General features: G+C 39.2%; 1 protein-coding gene across 1 annotated transcript in view; it reads left to right on the top strand.

Moving 5' to 3' along the window:
- Positions 1–494: 494 nt before the first annotated feature.
- usp53a (ubiquitin specific peptidase 53a) overlaps positions 495–23,752 on the top strand; it is a gene marked incomplete in the record, with an annotated part of 38,188 nt that continues 14,930 nt past the window's right edge. Inside the window, 11 exon segments of the mRNA XM_014004353.1 lie at positions 495–924; positions 7,959–8,644; positions 11,152–11,244; positions 11,840–11,974; positions 14,528–14,638; positions 17,695–17,777; positions 17,911–17,995; positions 18,114–18,260; positions 19,376–19,525; positions 22,787–22,955; positions 23,645–23,752. Coding sequence (XP_013859807.1) covers positions 8,501–8,644; positions 11,152–11,244; positions 11,840–11,974; positions 14,528–14,638; positions 17,695–17,777; positions 17,911–17,995; positions 18,114–18,260; positions 19,376–19,525; positions 22,787–22,955; positions 23,645–23,752 — 1,225 coding nt within the window.

The following is a 23,752-nucleotide window of genomic DNA, read 5'->3' as shown; positions in this document are numbered from 1 at the left end:
AGAATTAATTGCACTTTTATCTCTTTTCTGTTCTGGCTGCATTCCAAATTGCTATTATAATAATTAATATTTAAAAAATGTGATGAGCTTGAGCCATAAAACGTGATGACATGGACTTTTTTCTCCTGGCTTAAAGGGGAGTGGGGGAATCCCTTTAATTGTGCACTTCTTTTAGTGTCTTTATGTAACAGGATCAGGCAGATGGTGTTGCATGACTCTGCTTCTCCACCACCATCATCATCATCATCATCTATGTCAGAATTGTCACATTGTTTATATGTGTAACAATGCAAAAGGTGAACACCACGAAAAGCGTATTTGGGCACTGCAACACACAGACAAGTGCTGAAAACAACAGCTGCACGTGGAGCAGAAGAGCACATTATTGTTTTGTATKGTAGCTGCAGACCCCTGGTACCATAAAGTAACGTTAACAAGCCTGGCAGACTTCTGCAAACACCGCGTGCGTGCGTGCGTGCGCGCGCGCGTGTGTGTGTGTGTTTGTGTAGCAGCAGCAGCATGGCAGACTGCAGTGCACACAGTGTGGAAGAGGCGGGGTTTGACATCTCCGCTCTGAAAACATCTCTCCAGTATTTCAGGTGCCGAAGTCGACCGAGAGAGAACCCAGTCTTCTTCACTTCAGCGGAGCCGCAGGCGACACGGAACCGCTTCAAATCAAACTCTGGGCTTTTTATTTTAACACACAAACACACACACGTCTTCTCTCTGTCTCTGTGTGTCCGAACTGGGAATAAAACACGGCTTCGCAAAMGAAGTTAAAAACAAGAAGAGAGAGTGAAGTTCCAGCGGAGTACTTTTCCAACAAAACGCGTTTTCTTCTTCTACGGTTTTAAAATAACCTCAACTCCCGACTTCACGTTAAAGGATATAAACCTTCTTTTTTGGATTGTTACTCTCTTAAAGGTAAGTGTCTCGTTTAATAACCGCAAAAAAAAGCAGCTGTTGTAACTTTCCGTAGCTGATGTTTAGCAACAGTGTCCGAGTTACGTGTGGCGGAAATGGCAGCTGTACCTGCGGCTCAGGTGAAACGCAGGTAAGGCCTAGCATAATTAGCTTAGCGTAACTATCAAGTTTCGAGAGTGAGGGGTTTGCTTTAAAAACATAAACAGTCGAAGAGTTGTTTTGGACTTTTTTTGTGAGATATTTTTTATGTGTCGCGTAAATGTGTCTAGTTTTCAATCTCCTGTTAGATTAGCTGTTGACAGGAAGCTAAAAACAAAGTTAGCTCGATAAAATCAAAGATTTAAACGACATTGCCTCGTTAGCCTATTTTCATTTGTAACGCGATTATTAACGCATTAAAACGCGTTTAAAGTTTTAACAGCTTTTATAATGTGTAACTTCATTATAAACAGAAGGCCTGTCATGTGTTGATTTATGTGTTGATAAGATCTACAGTGACTCACATATGAAGGAAGGAGCATATACAGAATATTTAGGGCAACAATGTTTTTATCTGTGTTTATATGTGTGTGTTGGTCTGCCTGTTAGCAAAATATTTCCAGAACCATTGCACGCGTCATACTGAAACACCCAGAAAGTAATATCTGGAAAGATACCTACAACTTTTTTTAAAATCTTATCTTATCTTACAACTGATTAACTTTTGGCGTCAGCCCAGTTAAAGATGGCCCCCGCAGCTAAGCAAGCTCAGAAAACACAAAAATGGCTACAACCCAGCTAATTTTAAAGATATTGGGCTCAAATTTGTAATGTTGGTAGCTGAGAGTCACCCCTTACACATATTTCAATCTCCAACTGATCGGGTGAGATCTGCTTTTAAAAACTATCAGTTAACTTTTAAAGTCAACACTGCCGGTCTGTTAGCAAAATATCTTGTGACCCACTCAGGTTATTTTAATTAAACTCGTGGAGAGTAAGCATTGTGTATACATCTGTAAGTCATTCACTTTTGGAGTCAACCCCATTCAAGGTAGCTGTCACAACAAATCAACTTTATAAAACACATAGATGGCTATAACCCAGTCAGTATTACGGATATTGAGCTGTAATTTGGTGTGGAAGTAGCCAAGAGTTCATCCTCAAAATATGTTCCAAAGAGCTGCTCGTTTTCGACTAAAACTTTTCCATTGCCTTTCTTTTTGTTAGCAAAATATCTCATGTTACGCATTCCTTCAAGGGATAGTCATCCTTCAGTTACACAAGTTTCTCCCACTTGATTCCACTGTAATTTGTAAAAGCTACGTCATGATGAAACAGTTGGACAAATACATCCTGTTCTCTCCACTTTTGTGCTGATGTTTTTGCAACATTTCCTTTTAAGACTAATACTGTGAACTGAAGCATACTCCAGTCTGAGGCATGCTGAAGAACCTGTTTTTTTAGCTCCAAGTCTCTCCCGTCACCTCCTTTTGTTTGCAGGCACATTGAGCAAGTGTACCAGGAATAAGAGCCGCGTTTCCTAAAGCTGGTTCGTACATCTAGTTCACGTATCCGGGTTTGGAAAAAAAATATTTTTTCATTTGCCCGCATAAATATACAGCACTGTGCAAATGTTGTAAATCTTTACTCGAATTTCTTGCACTTGCCTTGTTAGAGTCACACACGTCAATAAGGCTTTCTGAAAAAAATTAGTTCCCAAATTAGTTTGACTTTTGGACTATTTTTTTTTTTACTTGAAAAAAATGCAGCTTTAAATCAAAAAGAAAAAAATAGGTCTTCTGGACGGGTTCTTCTCTAATGAAACGTTTCGTCTCTCCTCCAAGAGACTTCTTCAGTCTGAGAGTTTCAGGCAAAATTTAAAAAAATAAACACACTTTTTTGTTTTGTTTTCTGTAGTCGACACTAAGGGGAAAAATATAAAAGATTGCACAATTTGACAGGCAAACAAGCGTTTTTAGCAGGTTTTATTGGAATTAAAGAAGAGTCGTGTTTCATCTCTGTGCTTGGTATTGCTTAGAAAGCTCTTGTGGAGTGAGGAAAAGGCGAGGAAGTGGCTCTGAGAGCAGAGAAGAGGATTACATTTTCTGTCAGTACTTTCCTCAGATCCTGGAGCCGTGCCTTTTTGTTTTCCCTTTTCCTCAGCTGGATGCAAGGAATAATGGGTGACTCAGCGTGGTGTGGATGACCTGTTCACTTTCACAAGGCTGATCACAGTGACCGTGTGTAGGGAGTGAGAGAGAGAGAGAGAGAGCCAAGCCTTTTTCACAGAAAGCCCACACAGGAAATGATCGCCGCTCTGTTCCTCAAGTACTTGATTCATTTTTAAGATTTAGTTTAATGGTTTTTAGTAGTCTTGAGTAAAATAGCTGCGAAAATGTGAAAAGCGTTGTGGTCAATCCAGGACAATATCATGCAAACTGGAGCAAAAGGGAGAAAAGTGTGGCTTAATTCTTCACGTGACATGACTCACACTTCTTAGAAGTTTACATGACTACATCTGAGATGACTAGCGTGTTGCAACTTAAGTGTTTGACTTAAACACGGCGAGTGTTAATGATCATTTTATAAAAACGATTATGAGTGTCGAGGTGAAAAACTGAGCCAGGCTGAATTTAAAATGCAGCCATGATAACTTCATTTTATTCCCACAAATGCCGTCTTTTAAGAAACTTGTTAGTTTCTCTTTAATCAGCTGCGATTTTCCTCACTAAAGACGTCAAACAGGTGGGACTTATTTTCTTGGTAGCTCTCGGCATCAATTCCATTTTATTCCGACCAGCCTATCCATCAAACTAATCGCCGGTAGATAAATCACAGCGCTTGACTTTCTGTGCTTTCACATCAAACCTGTCCACATTTCACAGATTCCTTCAGCCTCRTCAAACCTGACAATACTCTGAAAACTTGGAGCGCTTTTTACCAACTGAAGATTTTTCTTTGTTGCGAGAGGAAAACAAAGTCATTCCGGGACTTGGTGATTCTTAGAAAACCTTTTGTTGCAATGGAAGACTGTGTGAGAAAATGACTTTTTAAATATGATGATTTCACCTAACGAGGCCTACGCGACTCAGCAAATAATTGCTTCAGTTTTAAATGTGCTGATATTTTATTACTAAGTAAGTATTGTTGGGCAACTTTCTAAGTAGGTAAAAGTGTTTCACCTTGTCCTGGAGCAAATACTTTTAGGTTTAAGCCGGTAATTCATGACATCCTTTTAATGGCCTAGGTTTTCATGAATTAATTGCTCTTAAATTATTATTAGATTGTATCATTTGCGGCTGAAAAATAAAAAGTTAGGGTTCACGTTTTAGTTTTTATTAATATTCTTAGTGAGATAGAACATTTTAAGTCATTATATTCTGGTTTTTCAGGCAATTATAAAAGTTAGCCAAACATTTCGCCTMATTTTTGTTTGTTGTCTTTTCTCTTACAAATTTCAGTTTGAAAACTATACAATAAATGTTGTTACTTATTTTAAAGAAAACAAGGCTTAAAGTAAAATAAACAATGTTTAAGTTAAAGCTCTAAACTGTACTCCTTTAGTTAGTATTTGTGTAGTTACTGAGATTCAACTTAAATATCTGCCACTTCTTTCAGGGCGTAAATGTTTATGCAGTGTGTTTGATTTTGACCTCGGTTTCTAATTTATTTTGTTACATTTGGATGCGCTTTCGCTTATCTCACAATAAACAACCTGTGTTCCTGAATGGTCACAGATAAAGCACATATTTAAACCTACTTCTGTGCACTTGCAGCTTACCTGACAAAAGAAAAACACAGGATTTTGCACCATTAGGAAAGGTCAAATTAAACTTATGCACGTTGCTGTTAAGCCAGGCCTGCWGAAACAAATGCACAAACCTACCGGTAAGCAAGTTATGCTCATTGTTTTAATGGGAAAAAGCATTAATATGTGAGGATTAGTCAGATAAGAAGAAAAACCAGTCCCAACAAAATGGTGTTATTCATGCCTTAAACTGGAAACAAAGGGTGCTAACAGCTATCTTGGCTTTCAGTGGGCAGTGATGTAAACCTGGCGTCTAAACAATATTATCAAGAGCCAGCTGAGTCAATTTTTCCTCTTAGCTTCATAAAAAATGGACTCCGAAATTTTCTTTCTCTGTTTAGCTGAAAAAGGTGAGGATTTTTTTACACTTCTGGAGAAGCTTTTTAAGTTAAAGGGGCAATATGTAAAATCAACTTTTTAAAGTTTTATATCATGTTATAATGTTATACTCTTATAAAAAACATGCCCAAAGCCTTGCTTTGACTCATTCCTGCATGTTTGAGAAATCCTGCAGCATTTTTAGGAAGCCATGCTGAGGAGCAAAACGACAGGTGGGGACCAGAAATGCCTTTTGGTACCAGGAACGCCTCTGGGACGTGTCTTTTAAGCTGAGCTCCCTCATGGCAGAGCACCCCCACTCATGACTCCTGCAGGCTCTCGGGTGAAAGTGAAAGTGAAACTGTCTGCTGAGCTCCACTACTTCTTACTCAGTGAAGCTCTTTTCAGATTCAAAATACCTTTTGAGGAAATGTATTTTCAGACGCCAAGTAAAATGCACCCCCCCCCACTCCCCGTGAGCGCGAACCCCCCCCCCCAACACACCGAAATGGGCGAGACAGAAGCGGAAGGTGGTTCTTAAAGAGACAGGCCAATTTCAAGGTGTTTAGAAGAGGAAGTGACGAGAAGAGAAGTTTATTTTCTATTTAAACATAAAAACAGCATTTTAGTAACAACTAAAGGTGACATAGATACTTTATTATGATATAGTATTTAAATGTACGCCTGAGAAACACATAATATTGCCCCTTTAATAGAATACAGTGTAAATRTTGCAACCATTTGTGCATAATTATGATTATTTCCCAGTATTCTGCTTTTTTGCCAAACCTGGATCACACCTCAATTCCCCAAATCTTTTCTTTTTAAATTAAGCTCAGTCCTTTTTAAATGAATGAAAACAATGCTGACTGACTCGGCGTCCATGTGTGTCAGTTCTGCTGAGACAAAAGGATGTTATAATGTAACTCAGGTTAGCATTTTTTTAAATTTAATTTTAAATGTACCGCTGTAACGCAATAAAACCTCCAGCCATGAAAAGCCGGAGCCATATATACTCCTGCTGCTGTCAGCATTGTCACCACACAAAACGTGCTGGCATGGCTCTTTCTATCACCAGTGTGATGCTGATAAATGTAAGCGTGATGATATTTGGCGTTGTTTTCACTCGCAGGTAAAGTYGCACAGCTGATTTCACACCCAGGATTCATAACGCTGACTTAATTAAAAGAAGCAGTAAATTGAGAAGGGGGGTTTAACTGGGATAAGAGATGTTTTCCAGCTTCCTACTCGTAATTGCCTTTGCTGATAGTGGATGACTTTTGAAACACCGATACCAGCAGCTTGTGACTGGTGACATCATCATTGTTGTGCTGCGCAGGTGGTTTTGTACAGAAATTCTGCGAACGACTCAGCCCTGAAAGTAATCCGAAAACAGCAGCTCTTGAGCAACCCTGAGCYTAATCGAGCGCTGTGGAATGCTGCTCCTGCCGCGCTCCGTCGTGCGGGAAAGCAGCAGAACCTTTAGTGGATTTAGTTGAAACACTTGACAGCGCTGATTCGGCAGGATACATGCTAAACTTCAGGTTGTGTCGTTGGCTGCTGTGAACTTACACGGTGGCAGCGTCGTTTTAGGATTCCTGAAATTCCACGAAGGCAGTGCTGTTCAGCAGGTTTAGACTGAAACTTAGACTGAAAGTTTTATTGTTTCTGTTAAGTAGAGCAGCTTTTCTTTTTTTAACACTAACTGCACTACAAATTACTTGTCTTGCAGGATAATTAGTGCATGTTTTCATTATGCCGTTAATGGAGCTGCATTATTAGTTCCAAAATATTATTTAAAAGTATTAATTATGCAAATGACACTCATAACCGAATGGTAGGTTGTCACTCATGAAATATGTAGAAATTTGGCAGGTGGTGCTGCAGTTGGGTCTGTTAGCAAATTTTGCTGGACGATAAAATGTCTCATAATTTATGCGATTAAATGCGATTAAAAAAATATTGATTGGAGACCATTTTAAAGTAGTATAATGAATAATCACCCTGCTTACAAAGCTTGTAGAAGTTTATGAAATACTTTGGTGAAAAAAAAGTTACAAACTGACCTGGACCTGAGATTGTGAAAACAATACAAAACTGTAGCTGCAGTAGCTGTAACATTGCTACCCTCCTCTATCCAAGTCGGTGCAATTTATTCTGTATGTGTCTTCTTTTGGCTTCATAAAATAATTTTGTTCACCTGAATGCTGGTTACGAAGTTTACGAAATTCACGTTGTGTAAAAAAAAATCTCTAGGTGAACCCAAGGTTCAGCAAATTGCCCTGAGGTGTCAGAAAACCAACAACACTCCTCTAGATAAATGCCTGTTCATAGGGCTCTCCACCGTCAAATACCTTTGTGAGAGTTAACTCCTCCCTACACTAAGGAGTAGAAAAGGAGTAGACACAAAGAAAACAAACCTCATTTTAATTTCTCATGTAGCTCAGCGATTTCTTGCTCATCGCGACAGGCCTAGGAATGTCCTCGACAACTGAATGGTAGGTTTTTGTCGCTCATGAACTCTGTAGAGATTTGACAGGTGATGCTGCAGTGTCTGTTTGTTTAGTTTATTTTGTTCGTTCCTGTCATTACTGTTCTTCAGTAATATGAGATTAACTTTGTTTACATGTTCAAACGCAGCCTGAAATTAGAGCCACATTTAGGTCAACACACCTCCAGTGCAAAGGCTGTCTGTAGGAGTTAATGTTTAAATGTTTGTGTGTGTAAAAGTTCAGGTTGACCTCAATGTGGAAGCGCAGCGTTCGAGGCGGAAGTTTGCTTTAATTTTAGAATCTGTTGAACATTGTATGAATACAAGTCAGGATGGAAAAGGAGAAAACTGAAGTAGATACGAAGCTGTATGTGATACCGAGCTCCGTCTTGGTTTTAAATATCTTTAGGTCTAACACTTTTTCTCTTTCTAACACAGCCCGGCCGTGTTTGTGGTCTTACCTGGATAAAGTTGCATCGTGGGTGAACTTCTGCGAGGAACGAGTTTCTGCAGCTGAATGTCAGCAAGAGCATTGGCACCATGTTGACCTTACTGACGGCAGTCTACAACCCCCTCCGAAAGCAGCTGTGAAGCTTTCACCAGCGATTTTACAAGATGACAGAGACATTCTTCTGCATACTGAAAGTGCAATTTCATAAAAGAAAAAGACAACTTCAAATCCAAGGATTGCCTAAACAAAAGCCTGAACTCTGATTTTTATTTTTGAAGTACGTTTATTTTAACCTTTTTTTAAAATTATTAATATTCAAAAGATTTTTTACCCAATAGAGGAAGTAAAAAGAGCTTCTCGATAAGCTGCAGACTCGGACTAGAAGCCTATGTGTTGCAGGGCGGCTGCTGCAGCTTGTGGAATAACTTAGCCTCAGACTTTTGGGGGCCGAGGGATTTGCCTGTTCCAGCGACCCCTTATTTTTTTTATCGGTTCATCTCGCCTCATTTAAGGCACGCTCTGATAAGCGATGGCATGGTACAAGTTCTTCAGGAAGCCGGGGGGCAACCTGGGCATGTCGTACCAGCCGGGGAGCATGATGTCTCTGGCCCCGACCAAAGGACTGCTGAATGAACCCGGCCAGAACAGCTGCTTCCTCAACAGCGCTGTACAGGTAGGTCTTTGTTGCACRTTTTCTTTGTTGACACGATCAAATCGTGCTAAACTTGAGTGATATTTTATTTGTCATACTCCCTAAAGCTGTTCAAAACGTAGCATTTGTTGGAACTACTGTGGATTTAAGTATTCAAAAGATTATGAAAGGTTTCTAATACACCCATTACCAAAAACGAATGAGCTAAAATATCAAAAACTAGGATAAATTGAAATGAATTTATTTTAAAGTTCAGGGAGGAAGCATTTGACTGCAATTTAGATTCACCGAGAGATTAGGGCAGGGGTGTCCAATCATGGTCCTTGATGGCCACTAAAATATACAAATACACACGAGACTTTGCGCACGTCTGAGTCAGTGATGCAGAATGTAAACCATATTTTCCTCTGKTTTTTTTCCTTCAAGTTTGGCGTTTCATAAAAGTGGTGGATGTGGAGGAGCGACTGCAGAAATAGCTCTTGATGCGGTCTGGTGTTATTTAAATAAAAACGACTACGGGGGTGCTTGGATAATGTTGGGGGAAACACTGCAGTGAAACCACATACCTGTTCATTGATTTGATTTGTTGGAAAAGCAGTTGTTTCAGGGGATTTTCTAAAAGTATTACATTTATAAATCATTATTTATATTTTTCCTATGCTCTTAATTTAAAGGTCTCAAAAAGTAAACAAATGGTCTTAAAAATGATGACTAGTGTAAGCAACATTTTAGATTGTGTTACTGATCACAAGACAATCAGGGTATTTACGTCCTTGCAGCCCTACTTTTTGTTACTTTGTTGCTTTAAATCCTGTATCTTCCTAATTCAATAAAGCTTCAATGTCATAAATGTTTGAAGTTTGCAGTCAGTTGCACTTATCTATTATGTGTTTACTGACCAGAAATAACAAAATAATTTGAGTGACTGATCTTCTAGTCCCCAGTAAAGTTGGCCAAGCTGAAAATCGGCCAATTCCAGTCACCTGAAAAGCAATTGCTGCATTCATGATAATAAAAAAAAAACCTGTTGACTCTTCAGATCCCATCAGCCTTTAACTTGACTAAACATCAGTCTAGTTCTTTAAAAAACAAAATACTTTCTTGTAAATCAAGAAAACGGTTTCATTCAGTTAAAAAATGTTTGTTTGCTGTAATAATGACRAGAGCCAAAAACAAGGTCTGTAAAACCAACACTTCTAAAGCAAACTTATTATTTTACAAGGTTTAAACAGATTCTTAACAAATGATGAACTTCTGCAGTGCTGCTACAACTAAAAAAATATTTAACAGAATTCATAAAACTGTCATTAGAAGGAAACGATTTTCTGCGTTCCTACTGCACGAGAAGTTATTAAAAATATTACATGGATTGAACTTGTATAGGGTTACAGGACGACTCCCCTAACCACTCTGCCACAGCCGCCCCAAAAATGCATCACAAGAACTGACACAGTCCCTAAATAATATTGATGTATATTTAATATAAAAGTGTGCTATTCAAGCAGAAGAAAATGTCTCCAGCTGCTGTGTCGGCCAGTGAAAATGAACATTTTAGTGTTTGAGAGAGGGGAATGAGTTCAGTTAAATACCAGGCAACCGCAACCCCAAACATCACACCACATCTGTAAACAAATGAGCTGAAGGATGCAGAAGAAAGGTCAGGATATTACTTTTGCAAACCACAAATATCTATGTGAATCTGTGCAAAAAGGCTTTCAAAATACTCTCTGGATTGACCTCAGAATGTAAACAACCCAAGGATCTGACAGAACTAAAAGCTGTTAAGGCAAATGGTAAAAGAAACTAAATAAAGATCCATTACCGTTTGTAAAAGAAAACCATTTGCTCAGGAATGTTTTACCAGGTTGAGATTCTTGCAAAAGAACGTGTTTCAATTCTAAGTACTAGTCATTCAGGATGTGCAAAACATTGCTTCAAGCTTTTTTTCTTTCTTTTTTTTAAGTTGCTCAAATGAACTACTGTTCTCTGTCTAGTCCATTTATTTAATTGTTCCTAATCTCCACAAGAGACAGAACATGTTCCACCCCCAGAGACCATCATTTGTTTATAAAATTCAGAGCTGTGCCACTGTCTAAATCCGTCTGAGTTTTCCGGCAGTTTAGGGATGTACTGAAAGGTTGCTTTTGACCAGTGCAGTACTGGCTGCTGAGATGATTCACTGAAGTAGTCACAGTTAGGTCAGTCTCAAAGAGGACTGTGACTCAGAGGGTGAGACGTCTGATGAGCTGGTTCCAGATGATCATTGCCTTTGGATGTTTTATCGTGGGAGGGGGAAAAAGACATCAATTTCATGACCTTGGAGATTGAATGCCATGTGTGGCTAAAGACTAAATGTTGACTTACATAAGAGTTTTCCTTTACAATTATATCCGTTTGTTTCTGATCATTCATTCAGATTTTCTTCTCTACAGATTGCCATGTTTATCAGATCATTAACCCAGTAGGAAAAGCTTTGTTGGTAAGACTAGGGATACATTTTTAACCTTTTTGTTTTTCCTTTTCTGTAGGTACTTTGGCATCTGGACATCTTCAGACGCAGCTTGAGACACCTACCAGGGCATTTTTGCCTCGGTGATTCCTGCATCTTCTGTGCATTAAAGGTACGCATTATCAGTAGCACGTTTTACGAGAACTAGAAAAATGACATTTTCTGCCGAAATGCAAAGTGCCAGCCAGAACTTAAAGGAGCAAAAGGCTAGCTAAAAGCCAAAAGTAGTAAAAAAATAGCTAGAAACTGAAAGAAACAAGGCTAGCTAGACATAATAAACAGTAGCCAAGTTTTACTGAAGGCAAGCTAAATGCTGATAGTGGTTGTGTCCAAATTCAGGGGCTGCGTCCTTCGAAGGTCCTGGCCTACCCAGTCTACGTGGACCAGGTCTGCTAGCTGAAAGTAGCAAAAGGCTAGCTAACATCTAAAAGTAGCAGAGCAGTAGCTAAAAACTAAAACTGGCAAAAGAAGAAAAAAAATAGAGTAAATGCGCTGAAGCAAATGAAAGAGAATAACATTTTTCTTTTATTTAAGCAATTTGAGARTGTGTGTCAGTGTTATTTATAAGAAAGGTGTTTGTAGTTACATAAGAGCTAAACAACGCACATGTCTAGCTAAAAGTAGTAAAAAGCTAGCTCGTCAGCTCACATGTCCAGCCAGCACACTGCRAACGTTAAAATGGGCACTTTTTTTCTGTTTTTCGTCAGGGCCTTTTCTCCCAGTTCCAGCAGAGTCGAGAGCGCGCCCTGCCTTCCGACAACCTGCGCCGCGTCTTGGCAGAGACCTTTAAGGATGAGCAGCGCTTCCAGCTGGGCTTCATGGACGATGCCGCCGAGTGCTTTGTAAGTTCCCGTGGCAACTTGAGAGGGATCTGTGTGTGTACACTTGTGTGCGAATCTGCAAAGCATTTAGGGCAATATGTTGCAGCAAACTGTTTGGCAAGGTCACTGAAAGAACTTCTGTCCCCCCCTCCCATCAACTCCTTCCTCTGCGGCCCTAAATATCATCATGACAGGGTTATATAAGCTGCTGCCTTTTGTGTTACCACATTATTTTGTTTTGGAATAAAAACGTTTTCTTTAGTCTGTTTGGGTCGATTAATTTCAGGGCTACATAAACCCTGATATAATTGTTTATAAGTGTTTTTATCTTTTGCCTGCTGCCAAAACAAAAGTGTTTGTGTGTTTGCATGTGTTTTTTAAAGTGCCCGTGACGTGCATATCCTTCAAATAAAAAATGTCAAAGAAAAAAGCTTTATATTTATGAAACTTGACATAAAACACACAAATTTATTCATTTTGAATAAAAAGAAATCTAATTCTCTGGACTTTGCTTACAAAAGCAATGTTGTTTGAACTCTGACATTTCTTCATTTATCTCTGATACTGACTSAAAATAATCTAAAGGAACATCAGATTCTTCTCTACAGTCTATCCATTGTTGTAATGCTCTGTTTACATTCAGACATTCCCCTTTGACATCACTTCCTGTTACTTCACATGTGAATATCTCAACACCTGTTCATCTCAGTGGCATGAAATGTTTTTTGTAATAAGTTATCAGTGTTCTCTTTCCAAAAATGAATTCATATTTATTACAAAAATTTGACATCACAGGCACTTTAAGTCTGTCTATTAGCAAAATATCTCATAAACCACTCAGTTGAAACTCTTCAAAAGTAATGATTGGATGCACCTCTACAACGGATTAACATCTGGAGTAATGACTCTTAGCAACACATAAATATCTTTTTATATTTCTCACATTGTTGATCATTAATACATGTCAATGTCTACTAACGTGTTGTGAAAACAAACAAAAAGCTTTGAGTTCTTCTGAGAGTGAGTTCTGAAGTCTGACATCTCGCAGTAAACAACAACACAACATTTATTGTTAAATCTCTGCTGAGCATGACGTCATAGACTTGATTCTGATTCAGGCAGTGGGGGAAAAAAACACAATTAGTTGGACAAGGGATGGAAAAACATGTTGCCCAGGTGACTGGTGGGTGCGCCCCACACAGAAGCCTCTAGGAGAGAGATGGATGGATGGGTGGGAAGTGGCCAAAATCTGACACTGCTTTGCCAAGATARTCTCGTTTTATTGTTTTCTCTGCACTCCATCAGGGGCCATGACACTACTTGCTTTCGTCTAATTGCTGCTTTTCATCTGGACCCTCATTCTGGGTCCTTTTTTAATCTTTCTGGAAACAATGAAATGGCAGGTTTGGTTTGTCCCTTTGACGATTTGTACAGCCCATCGCTGATTACGAGACAACTACACTGTTGATTGTAGTGGAAAATCTTCCACTTTTAGCAGAAATCRTACAAAATCCCAATTAAACTGACACAGAAAGCTTGTTGTGCAACATGAGGAATGAACATGGATGAAATGATTCTCTGCTTTTTCCCCCCCTCATCACAAATCGAATCAATTAAAATGAAAACTGTCGCTGAATCAGCGTTCTCTGTTAACCACATTGAGTTTGACATTAAGCAGTTAGTTCAGCTAAAGACTAAAAGACCCAGCTTGTATAAATGCTGCATCCTGTTTTTGATTTATTTCATGAGCAGATATGAGGATTTATATTTCAGCTTTTTACACACTTTTTCCTCATTAATGCCATTTTCTTACTTTACAAAAGTAAAGAGATTAAAAGTAAATCCAACAGACAGTGATAGGTTTATACCTAAAACCTCCAGAGTTATAAAAACTTGGGCAGTATTTAAGTTAACCAATGCAGTCAGAACCTTTAGTAACTTTATTTTTTAGTTAATAAAGTTCAGGAATATGATGCAAAACTAAACTGGTTCAACCTTCTTTGGAAGTAGTGATTTATTATTAACATATAGACCTTTCTGAGTACATAACCTGATCAAGATTCATTATATTTGTCTTTTTTTTACTCCCACAAGATCCTTTTGGCTATTGTTCCTTAACTGAGTTGAAATTTTAGAACAAAAGTAGCACAGAGCTGTGTGACTGCTACACAATCCCCTGGTGTTTCTGCTTGCAGTCCATTGTTTTATAGATAAATATATTTTAGGCTTTTGGAAGCAGGTCCCAGGACCAAAGAAAACTGTCTCCTTGTCCATCCCATCAAGGAATTAGTAGTTAGTTTCATATTATTTAATGTTATTGAGCAGCAGGGCACAGCGTTTACAGACTAAACCAGGGTCAGATTAACACGCTGTGAAGTTCAGCTGGTAACAGTTGTTATTCTACCTTTTCAGCTTTAATTTTTTATATGCTCACAGGAGTTCACAGCCAGTACAACTTCTTTATATTTCACCATGCTGCTGTTTACAAAAAAGCAAAACACAAAAAAGGAATTCCATTGAGCTGGAAAGTTTTAGTTCCGTAACTTAATTTTTATTTCTTCTTTTCTTTGACAGGAAAATATTCTGGAGAGGATCCATTTGCACATTGTGCCTGAGGAAACGGATTCCTGTACTTCCCAGTCTTGTATCACGCATCAAAAGTTTGCTATGGCCCTTTACGAACAGGTCAGTTGAAAGATTCAAAAAATGTTTGTCGTAATTTAAATTTTTTAGGACATTAAGTGTCTGTTCGGCTTTATTGTCTCAGGAGGAGATGTTTTTGTGGATTGTGTGTGTTTGTATGGCTTCCATAGAGAGGTCTAGACAGTTTGCTCTTCTATTCTCATGGGGACTTTGCATTGATTCATTTACCAGTCATTTCTATAACCTAACTCTGACCCCTTGCCCTAATCCTAACCTAACTCAATTCACTTCTTAGTCCTAAACCTAAACCCACACCCAAAGCCAGCCTTTAAACTCGTGGGGTCCGGGCTTTGGTGGGTCTTCACAAGGGTGTGTGTACTGGGAAAATGGGAAAACAAAAACGTGTATACCCACACACGCAGTGATTTTTCTATTATCTGGGAGACTTTGCATTGACTTCCATTCATTTTCCAGTCATTTCTATGGCCTATCCCTGACCTTTTACCCTAAACATAACCACTCTAGTGCATAAACCTAGCCTAAAGTCCAGTCACACGTTAGTCTTACACCTAAACCCCCACCCAAGTCTGGACTCTGTACCCATTTGGAGTAGACTTTGGTCTTTTAAGGTGGTCTTTATCTACAGGTTTTTAGTCTTTTTAAAGGTGTTTAAAAAATATTTTTGGATTTTAGTAGCCTGGTATCCATTACCTGTTTCATCCTAGTCAAATAATACAACAGAACACCCACTCCTAATATCAAAGTGGTTAAACATGTCATTTAGAACTGGCTCTGTACATTTTTTGTTTCTTCTTGACACAACACTTCTTCACCTTTTAAGTTCAGGAGCCCATTTTTACCTCATGGATCAGGGTTGGATTTGGATAACAAAGATTTGGTTCAGGTACTGGATTAAAATGAGTGGAAAAAGAAGCCAGTGTTTGAAAACAAACTTTAAAAGACCTACAAAMTGCCTGAAGCACTACTGTTCAAAACCACTTTAAAATAATACAAAACATCCGTCTCCTTGAAGGTGAAATATAAAACAAATAAGGGATGCCTCAAAACGTTTGCACAGTTATGTATATCGGAAATGGTGTGCACATTATTTTCAGCTTTGTATAACTCTTCCTGCCCAGTGGCACTGCTGCCTGTCGTTGACTCTGTTTGATCCAAACAAAAATTGTGATGGAACTAATACTTTTAGGTTTAATCCAGTAAGTCTTGACATACTTTAATGACCTAAGTTTTCATGACRTGCTRTTCATCWGCAGMTAGAATGATTAAAGTCAGAACAAGAGCTGCTAACAACAATAACCATTCTTAGATATCACTTGTGTTTATCTTTGTTTTCTCTTGACCCAGCATTTCCTTAGGATGAAATCTTGCTTTATGAAGATGACATAATAGTGTTTGTTAAACAGTATATATGAGGCCTCAACTGCCTCAGAGAAGCAGAAACAGGAGCAGAGAGCATGGGGACAGTCTGATGGCTCGATGTTGTTCTCTATGTTCCTGTTGTTGCAAATAAAACTCAGCTGATCATTCCACGGAGTGCCTTATACTTGGACCACGTATTTCTGGCTTTGTTAAATAAATATCTCCATAACAGTGTACACTAGGGCTGGGCGACATGGCAAAAAAAATGATCACGATTAATTTTTTCATAACGTCCGATCTCAGTTAACATCACAGTTTTTTTGTTAACTGTTAAAAAGTAACTAAGAAATAATTTAACAAATAAATATAGCTACAGAAAAAAAATGGCTGTTATTTCACTTTTACTAATATAACAAATAGCTGTGGTTCAGCAAAACATGAAATTATTTTTGCAAAGTTTTTAAAAGGGTATTTACCAAGAAAAAAAAACATTTATGTGCAAATCATAGAATCTCCCATTAATGAAGTTACCCTTTTGTAAAATTAAAGTTTTGGAAATGAATTTCACATTAAATATGCCATAAATAAACATAAACCTACAAACAGCAACAATTTGTGCACACTTGCCAACTGAATAGGATCTAAGCCCATTACTTTTGTTATGGAAGGAACCCCCATGACCCCCTCCTGTTTACTGAGCTTTATCAAACAACAGACAACGCTGTTTCATTTGTTCTGAAAGAATATCTGATTCTGCACACGACAACATGTTGCATAATAACTCCCAGCTCCTTCAGGACTTTGCAGCGTCTCTCAGCTGCTGTCTGTGATGCGACTCACAGGAAGCGGTCTTCACGTCTCGTCCAGCTCATTAAGTGCCGATAAAACTTACAGAAAAGTTCTTCTCCAGAAAAATGAAGAACCGCAGGGACATTGTTCCATCCTAAACATTACCCTGAGACCGCTTCATATTTTTGAAGGACACTTTTGTTTTAGCRAGACGCGCATTACGACTCTCTTTTCTTGTCTCTCTCTCCCTCCCGTTCAGAGCTCACCCTGCAGGCCTGTTAGCAGGTAACAGCAGGTACAGGGAGCGACAGCGGCCAAAATACCTCAGAAACTCGCCCAAATAAACGAACTCGGTGAGCTTCAGCATTTTATACTGGATTACTTTAGTTAATTCTGCGATTCCATCTGCGTTTCGTTAGCAACTTATGAACGGAAGTGGAGCAGGAGACGGTGGATTCTGATTGGCTGTTGTCGCGCACATTTCCGTCATGTTTGATCGAGTAAGAGACTCACAGCTGATCACCGTGATCGACCTGAATTTTTTCTCGATCAAAAATCGCGATCAAATAATGGCCCAGCCCTAGTGTACACATTACTTTCAGCTTTGTATAACTCTTCCTGCCTGGTGGCACTGCTGCCTGTCGTTGACTCTGTTTGATCCAAACCAGCATCATCTTTGAATCTAACAGATACGATCTCTTTGGGGGAAAGTTAGTGGGTTTTGATCTACTTTGCTTTCAGGCCACCCAGTTTGAAAAATATTTTCAAAATCTGAATGAAGATGCATAACTTCAGAAATAAAAATGGATGCCCTTATGCTTGGGTTTTTTATTATGTGGAAATGAGTCACTGGCAAGAGTTTCAAAGTACTTTATTTCCTTTAATTTATGGCCTTTTTGTTCTTTGTTCACCCACCATCTTCTCTGTAGTCTGTGTGCCGTAGCTGTGGCGCTTCCTCCGACCCACTGCCATTCACAGAACTGGTACATTACATCTCCACCACTGCACTTTGGTAAGAGACGAAACATTTCATCTCTCCCTTCACAGTGAATGTTTCTTTATGCTCTCACAAGGTCGTAGCTCAGCTTTAGTTACAAATCTGTATTTGCCTTTTTGTACCTCAATTTTCTTTTCTTTTGTTTTAGTCAACAGGCACATCAGCGGCGCGATGAGCCTTTCGGGGAAGTGTTACAAGTAGCAAGTACAATCGGAGACCTTCGAAATTGCCCCGTAAGTGGATTTTTCGTTCACAAACTGTCTAATCCACGTTGCATTCAGATAAAGTAGGTTTTCTTTGGAAAGTGTTACGTTATTGTCTCATTTTTATGTTTCTTTCTTTATCTTTCAGAGCAACTGCGGACAGAAGATCAGGATCAGACGGGTCCTCATGAACTGCCCGGAAATYGTGACCATCGGCTTTGTGTGGGACTCCGATCAGTCGGATCACAACGAGGACGTTATCCGCTCTCTGGGGCCTCATCTCAGTCTGTCCGCGGTGAGCCGTCATCATTTACATTTAATTTAGTCTTCGGCTAAATTAAAAATGGCTTTAAGAAGGGGAGGCCAGGACAACATCAGACTTGATTAAAATCATCAGTGTATTAGTGGATCCCCCCCACCCCGCTCTGCATTTACACAACTGTTCCATAAAGCTACTGTCTCTCTTCCGGCTGTCTTAGTGTCAGTTTGTTTTGGTCGCAATTGGACATATGTGGGAAATAAAGAGGGGATTTATTTCTCTGTTAAGTCTGTGCTGTTGCGTAAGCAGTTAACGCCCAATGCCCGGTCGGCCCATGCCAGTGATCAAAAAGCTCCGGTTGACCTCAGTCAACTTGTCGGAAGGCCCCTCCCGTTCTCTCCGTGTGTGTGTGTGTGTGTGTGTGTGTGTGTGTGTGTGCCTGCATGCCTGCCTGCCTGCCTGCCTCTGAAGCGAACATGTGTTCTGAGTTTATTCAAAGGAAGAATAGTGTTTGTCTCTTGAAATGACCCCTTTCTCCAGAATTACAATGAAACAAATGCTATAATTTGCCACGACTTATATTTATTCCTCAGCAGCCTGTTTGTATTCGTTTGCCGTGCAGATGCAGTTTACAAGAAAAAAAAAATCCATCATTGTAGTTCACGTCAGGACACAGTCAACACATTACATAACATTTTAAACCATGTATTTGACAGCTCCCTCTAGAGCGCTTCCAAAGCACGCCATCAGAAGAATTTGTCAGACCCTCCCTCGCATCGGTCCGACAGAAAAGCTTTTATTCTTTAAGGAGTACTTCATGTGACTTTATTGGATGTTAAAAGTAGCCTTCCACCCCCTGTTGATTTGCTTTGAATTCTGTTAGAGAGCTTTATTTTTCAGGAAACATGACAAAGAGAACCCAACACTGTCTTTGTGCTACTTGTGAAACAAAAGACATGTGTGTTCATAAAAAAAGTGGGGAACAGTTTGTTTTACACCAATGATAGCGTCTACYATATGACTATAATCAAGTAGAGCTTCTTATTAAAAGGGTTGGTTATCTGTGTCAGAACTTCCCTTTTCAGTTACTTTAGTCTTACGGGAAATTATTGCTCCTTGAATATGTTTTATGCCTCCATTTGTGGAAACAGCTGTTCTACCGGGTCACAGACGAGCGCGCCAAAAAGGCAGAGCTGCTCCTTGTGGGGATGATCTGCTACACCAGCCAACACTACTGTGCCTTCGCCTACCACACCAAATCCTCCAAATGGGTCTTCTTTGATGACGCAACCGTGAAAGAGGTGAGGTTGTCAGTTTTTCCAGGTTTTGAATGTAGATTTATAGGAAAAACATTATGTCACCATTTTAGAACCAAAACAGTAAAGTTCAGTCTGTGGCTGCAGTGAGCCTTTTTCAATTCATAAAAAAAACATTAAAGCTAAATTGGTTTTAAAAAAATAAAAAAAAATTACCAATGTGTTTGAACAGCAAGATGTCTTCTGCCTCTTTTGATTTGAAGCTGCTTTTTATTTGTGTTTCTGTCTACATCAGGGGTGTCTAAATCCTTTACACAAGGGGGACAAAATTTAAAACTTGGTCCAAGCCAAGGGGCAATTTCTTTCTTTGACATGTGGGGTCTACATTGTTGTGCCACATGTTGTGGATAAATGAACTTGGAACAACTGGCCCGACCCGGCACTGAATGAGAGATCTGGCAGTGCTTTCCCACCTCAACTGTTAGCACACTTGACCGTTCCAAGCATTAAAACTCAGAGTAAATTATCTTGACAAACAAACAAACAAACAAAAAAAGTCAAGTCTTCCCTTTAAAAACAGGGTTTGTACTGGTGCTTGAAATCCTTATAAATGCTCGAATTTGAAGTTCAAATTCAGTTTATTTAAATAGCGCCAAGTCACAACATACGTTGTCTCAGGGCACTGTACATAAAAAGAACAATCTAAAGAAGAAACCAGCAGGCTGCGTTGAATCACTTCATCACAGTCTCCCATCCAGAGCAAACGGTGGAGAGGAAAAACTCCCTGCTAGTCAGGAAGAAACCTCCAGCAGAACCAGGCTCAGGACAGGCTGGTTGAGGGACAGGAAAGAGACACAGACAAACACAGAAGAACCGGTCCGGGACTGGTCCAGGTGCATCTTCTTCTGGAAGAGACAAAGAAAAACCATGATAGAAATAATAACAATAAACATGTAGAGAAGAGAGACTAAAGACAACAGCAGAGTGAAGAAATGTGCTCAGTTTGTGCTCCAGCAGTCTACAGTAAGTCTATAGCAGCAGAAATGAAGAATAATTCAGGAAGCCTAAGTCTAACTATATGATTTATCAAAAAGGAAAGTCTTCAGTCTAATCTTAAAAGTAGACAGAGTGTCAGCTTCACGGACAAAATAAGTTTTTTCAGGGTTTGGAAAGTGCTTGATTTTTTTATTGAAAGTGCTTGATATTCTAAATGCACAGTTTGATAACAGAAAGCACTCTGACAGTTTGATTAAAAACCTCAATTGGATATGTTACGCTAAATTCACAAAATACCAGTTGATCATTAAGCATTTAATAAAGGCTCAGAAAAGTTTTGAAGCTAAATGRAAAGAGGCTCACAGAGATACAGACTGCTTCATAGTTTGATGCTTGAAAAGTTTGCAAATTTCCCTTGAAAGTGCTTGAAAAGTACTTGAAGTTTACAGTGGGGAAAGTGTAAAAACCTTGTAAAAAGAAAAGCAAAAACAAAACCTTTTGGCAAAGTAGCCAATGTTAACTTTTTTTTTTTCTGAATCGTATTACTTTCTGAAAAAGAGCACATCTTCTGCACATTAATGGAAGATACCGATGTCTGCGTGATTCTCTTGGACAAATTCTCACCAAAATAGATTTTATGGATCTTTTGGTTTTGGAGGTGCTACCGCTAAGCATGGGCGTAACCGCCATAGGCACCGGGTGGGACATGTCCCCCCCACTTCCAATATCTGTGCGCTCTGTTCCCCCCACTTTTTTCAGCCGGAGCAGAAAAAAAAAGACCTTTAAAAAAATGTGTCCCCCCCCACTTTTAAGATGGTGATTACGCCCTTGTCACTAAGACTGCTCATTGCAATGTTTAAGTATTTTTATGCCATCTACCTGTGAGAAAATGGCAAAAAAGAACTCGAATAAAACTAAATTCTACAATCTCACTCAGTTGTTCTGACCCATTTCCATTGTGTTCGATACATTCCTATGATTCATATACGCTAAGAGGCTCTTTGTCTCACAATTGTCCTGGGGACTGCGGTGAAGCGGCTGGCTGGCTCCGCGTCAATCCATCACCAACTTGTGCTGCGTGTGCAAACCCTCCCGAGTGAGATGGTGGAGCTACAGCACTCGACTCGTGCCAAGTCCCAGTCCTGGATCGAAACGGGCCAACATTTCTGCAAATCGCCAAACCACTGACTGCTCAGTGACTCAGTCATTTTTTATTTAGGGCATGAAAAAAACAAAACAAATTGGTGACCACTGTACCTTTTTGTCATATTATTGTCTGACAAAACAATCAGATTATGCTAAAAAGTCATTAAGAACTGATGCTTCAGTAATAACTTATTTGGATAAATAAATCAGGGAGTTTCTTTTTAAACTGCCAACAGATTTATCAAAATTAAAATACTTTTCAAAACTTTTTGGAAATGTGAAAATCCAAACTATAAAGGAGAATAGGAAACCTTTAAACTTCAATACAAACCAAACAAACATTTTTTTGTAACTTTAAGTGGACACATTAAGTTATAATTTACTTAATTAAAATCATCTTGCTGCGTTGGCTCTTTGCCTGCCTTCATCTCATTTGCATCTGTTCCTCTTTAGCTCTTTTCCCACCTCCATCCTTGCTACTTGCTCATTCCTCCTCTTCCTCTGTCATTTGCTTAATTAAGGAGCACAACGAGCATCTGTTCACCTGCAGTCTGCCTCTCTGGAGTCTTTATGGCAAAACAAGCGCCTCACGTTGTGCGGCTAATGGGATTGTTTTGTTAAATCATAGCCGGTTTAAAACATGTTGATAGTGTAGGGGTCGCCTCGAGTGAAATAATCAAGGAAACTGGCTTGGACCTCAGACCTCTGATGGACCTTTTGTTCCACTTAGAACTGAATTTAGGCCACCTCAGGTCACCTTAACTTGTCAAAGAGACATTCTCTTTTTCTTAATCAGATAATAGACAGAAGAATCTTCTTTTTATTTGATTCGTTGTTCTCTTTACTGAAAGTTATTACGCATTTTGATAATCAGAGAATGTTTATCAAAGTTACAGGAGAAAAGAGGACAGATCTCTTTTCTCCCGCAGTATGATTTCAGCTATGTATGGATTTTTTGTGCAAAGATCTTAGTTAACTAAACTAATCTTTATGGACTAATAAGCACATTAACACAACTTTAGATTGTGCATTCTCATGTTGCACTGTTTATATTGTAGGCTTATTAAAAATGTGTCACAGAAGCTCGAGCTCAGCCCAACTCAAGCTCCAACTAGAAGTCTAAACTCTACTATCCTTTCCTTTTTGTTGTTTTTATCGCTATAGATTGGTTCCAGGTGGAAAGATGTGGTCACCAAGTGTATTAAAGGTCACTTCCAGCCTCTCCTCCTTTTTTACTCCAACCCTGAAGGGAGTGCCATCGTCACAGAAGATGCCTCAAAGCCAACCAGCAGCCAGCCTCAACCCAAGACCTCCGTCAATGGAGATGTGCAAGGTATGACGCAACGCTTTCCTGTTTCTGTTTCATCTTTATGTTAGATTGAGAATCACGATAGAATAACACGTACGTTTTGTTGACAACAGTAAAGAATAATGAAAAATAAAACTAACAGTGTCYTTTTTTCTATTTGACTTCTACCTTCTGGTTGCATTTGGCAAAGATGTCTACTTGATTGCAGACTTTTAAACTTGAAATTTTCTTTTATGCTACGTTTATGTTTTCATTATGTTAGCACAATTATGTTTCCATTTAAGCAGGTCCTAATCATAATGTTTTAAAAACCATATTGGTACATTTTCTGTTGTTCCGGGCAGTTGTGATAATTTGTTGACAGCAGCTAAACATATCAGCTGGTGGGATTATGCGTTGCTGGATTTGCGTGGTCGGGGAGGTTTTTATCCCCTGCAGAAATCCTCCTCCAGCTCTCGATGCTGGCTGAGCCCCAGCTCCAAACGGTGGCAGCTGCTCAGTGTCCATCAGAGCTGACGGGACGGTTGGCAAAACTAGACGGTTCTCCAAAAACCCAAGAAAAGATGTGTGGCGAGCGTAGAATTTGTATCCTGTAAAAAAAAACAACCAAAAAAACAATTCAAGTTGGAGTTTGCTTGTTTAGTTTTTTTCGTTGTGAAGAAAAAAAACAAACTGAAATTTATTTATTTATTTTATTTTTTTCTTTTCCGCAGTCTCGGAGCCTCACGTTTCTTTACAAAAAAAGCTGGAATTAACCAAAGAGAATTTGAAGGCTGTGCTGGGCCACGATCCTCACAAACAGAAAACGTTGTCTTCGTCTT

Source organism: Austrofundulus limnaeus, unplaced genomic scaffold (genome assembly GCF_001266775.1).
Source record: "Austrofundulus limnaeus strain Quisiro unplaced genomic scaffold, Austrofundulus_limnaeus-1.0 Scaffold23, whole genome shotgun sequence".
In the NCBI taxonomy this organism is placed as follows: domain Eukaryota; kingdom Metazoa; phylum Chordata; class Actinopteri; order Cyprinodontiformes; family Rivulidae; genus Austrofundulus; species Austrofundulus limnaeus.
This window is presented reverse-complemented; position numbering and strand designations above follow the sequence as displayed.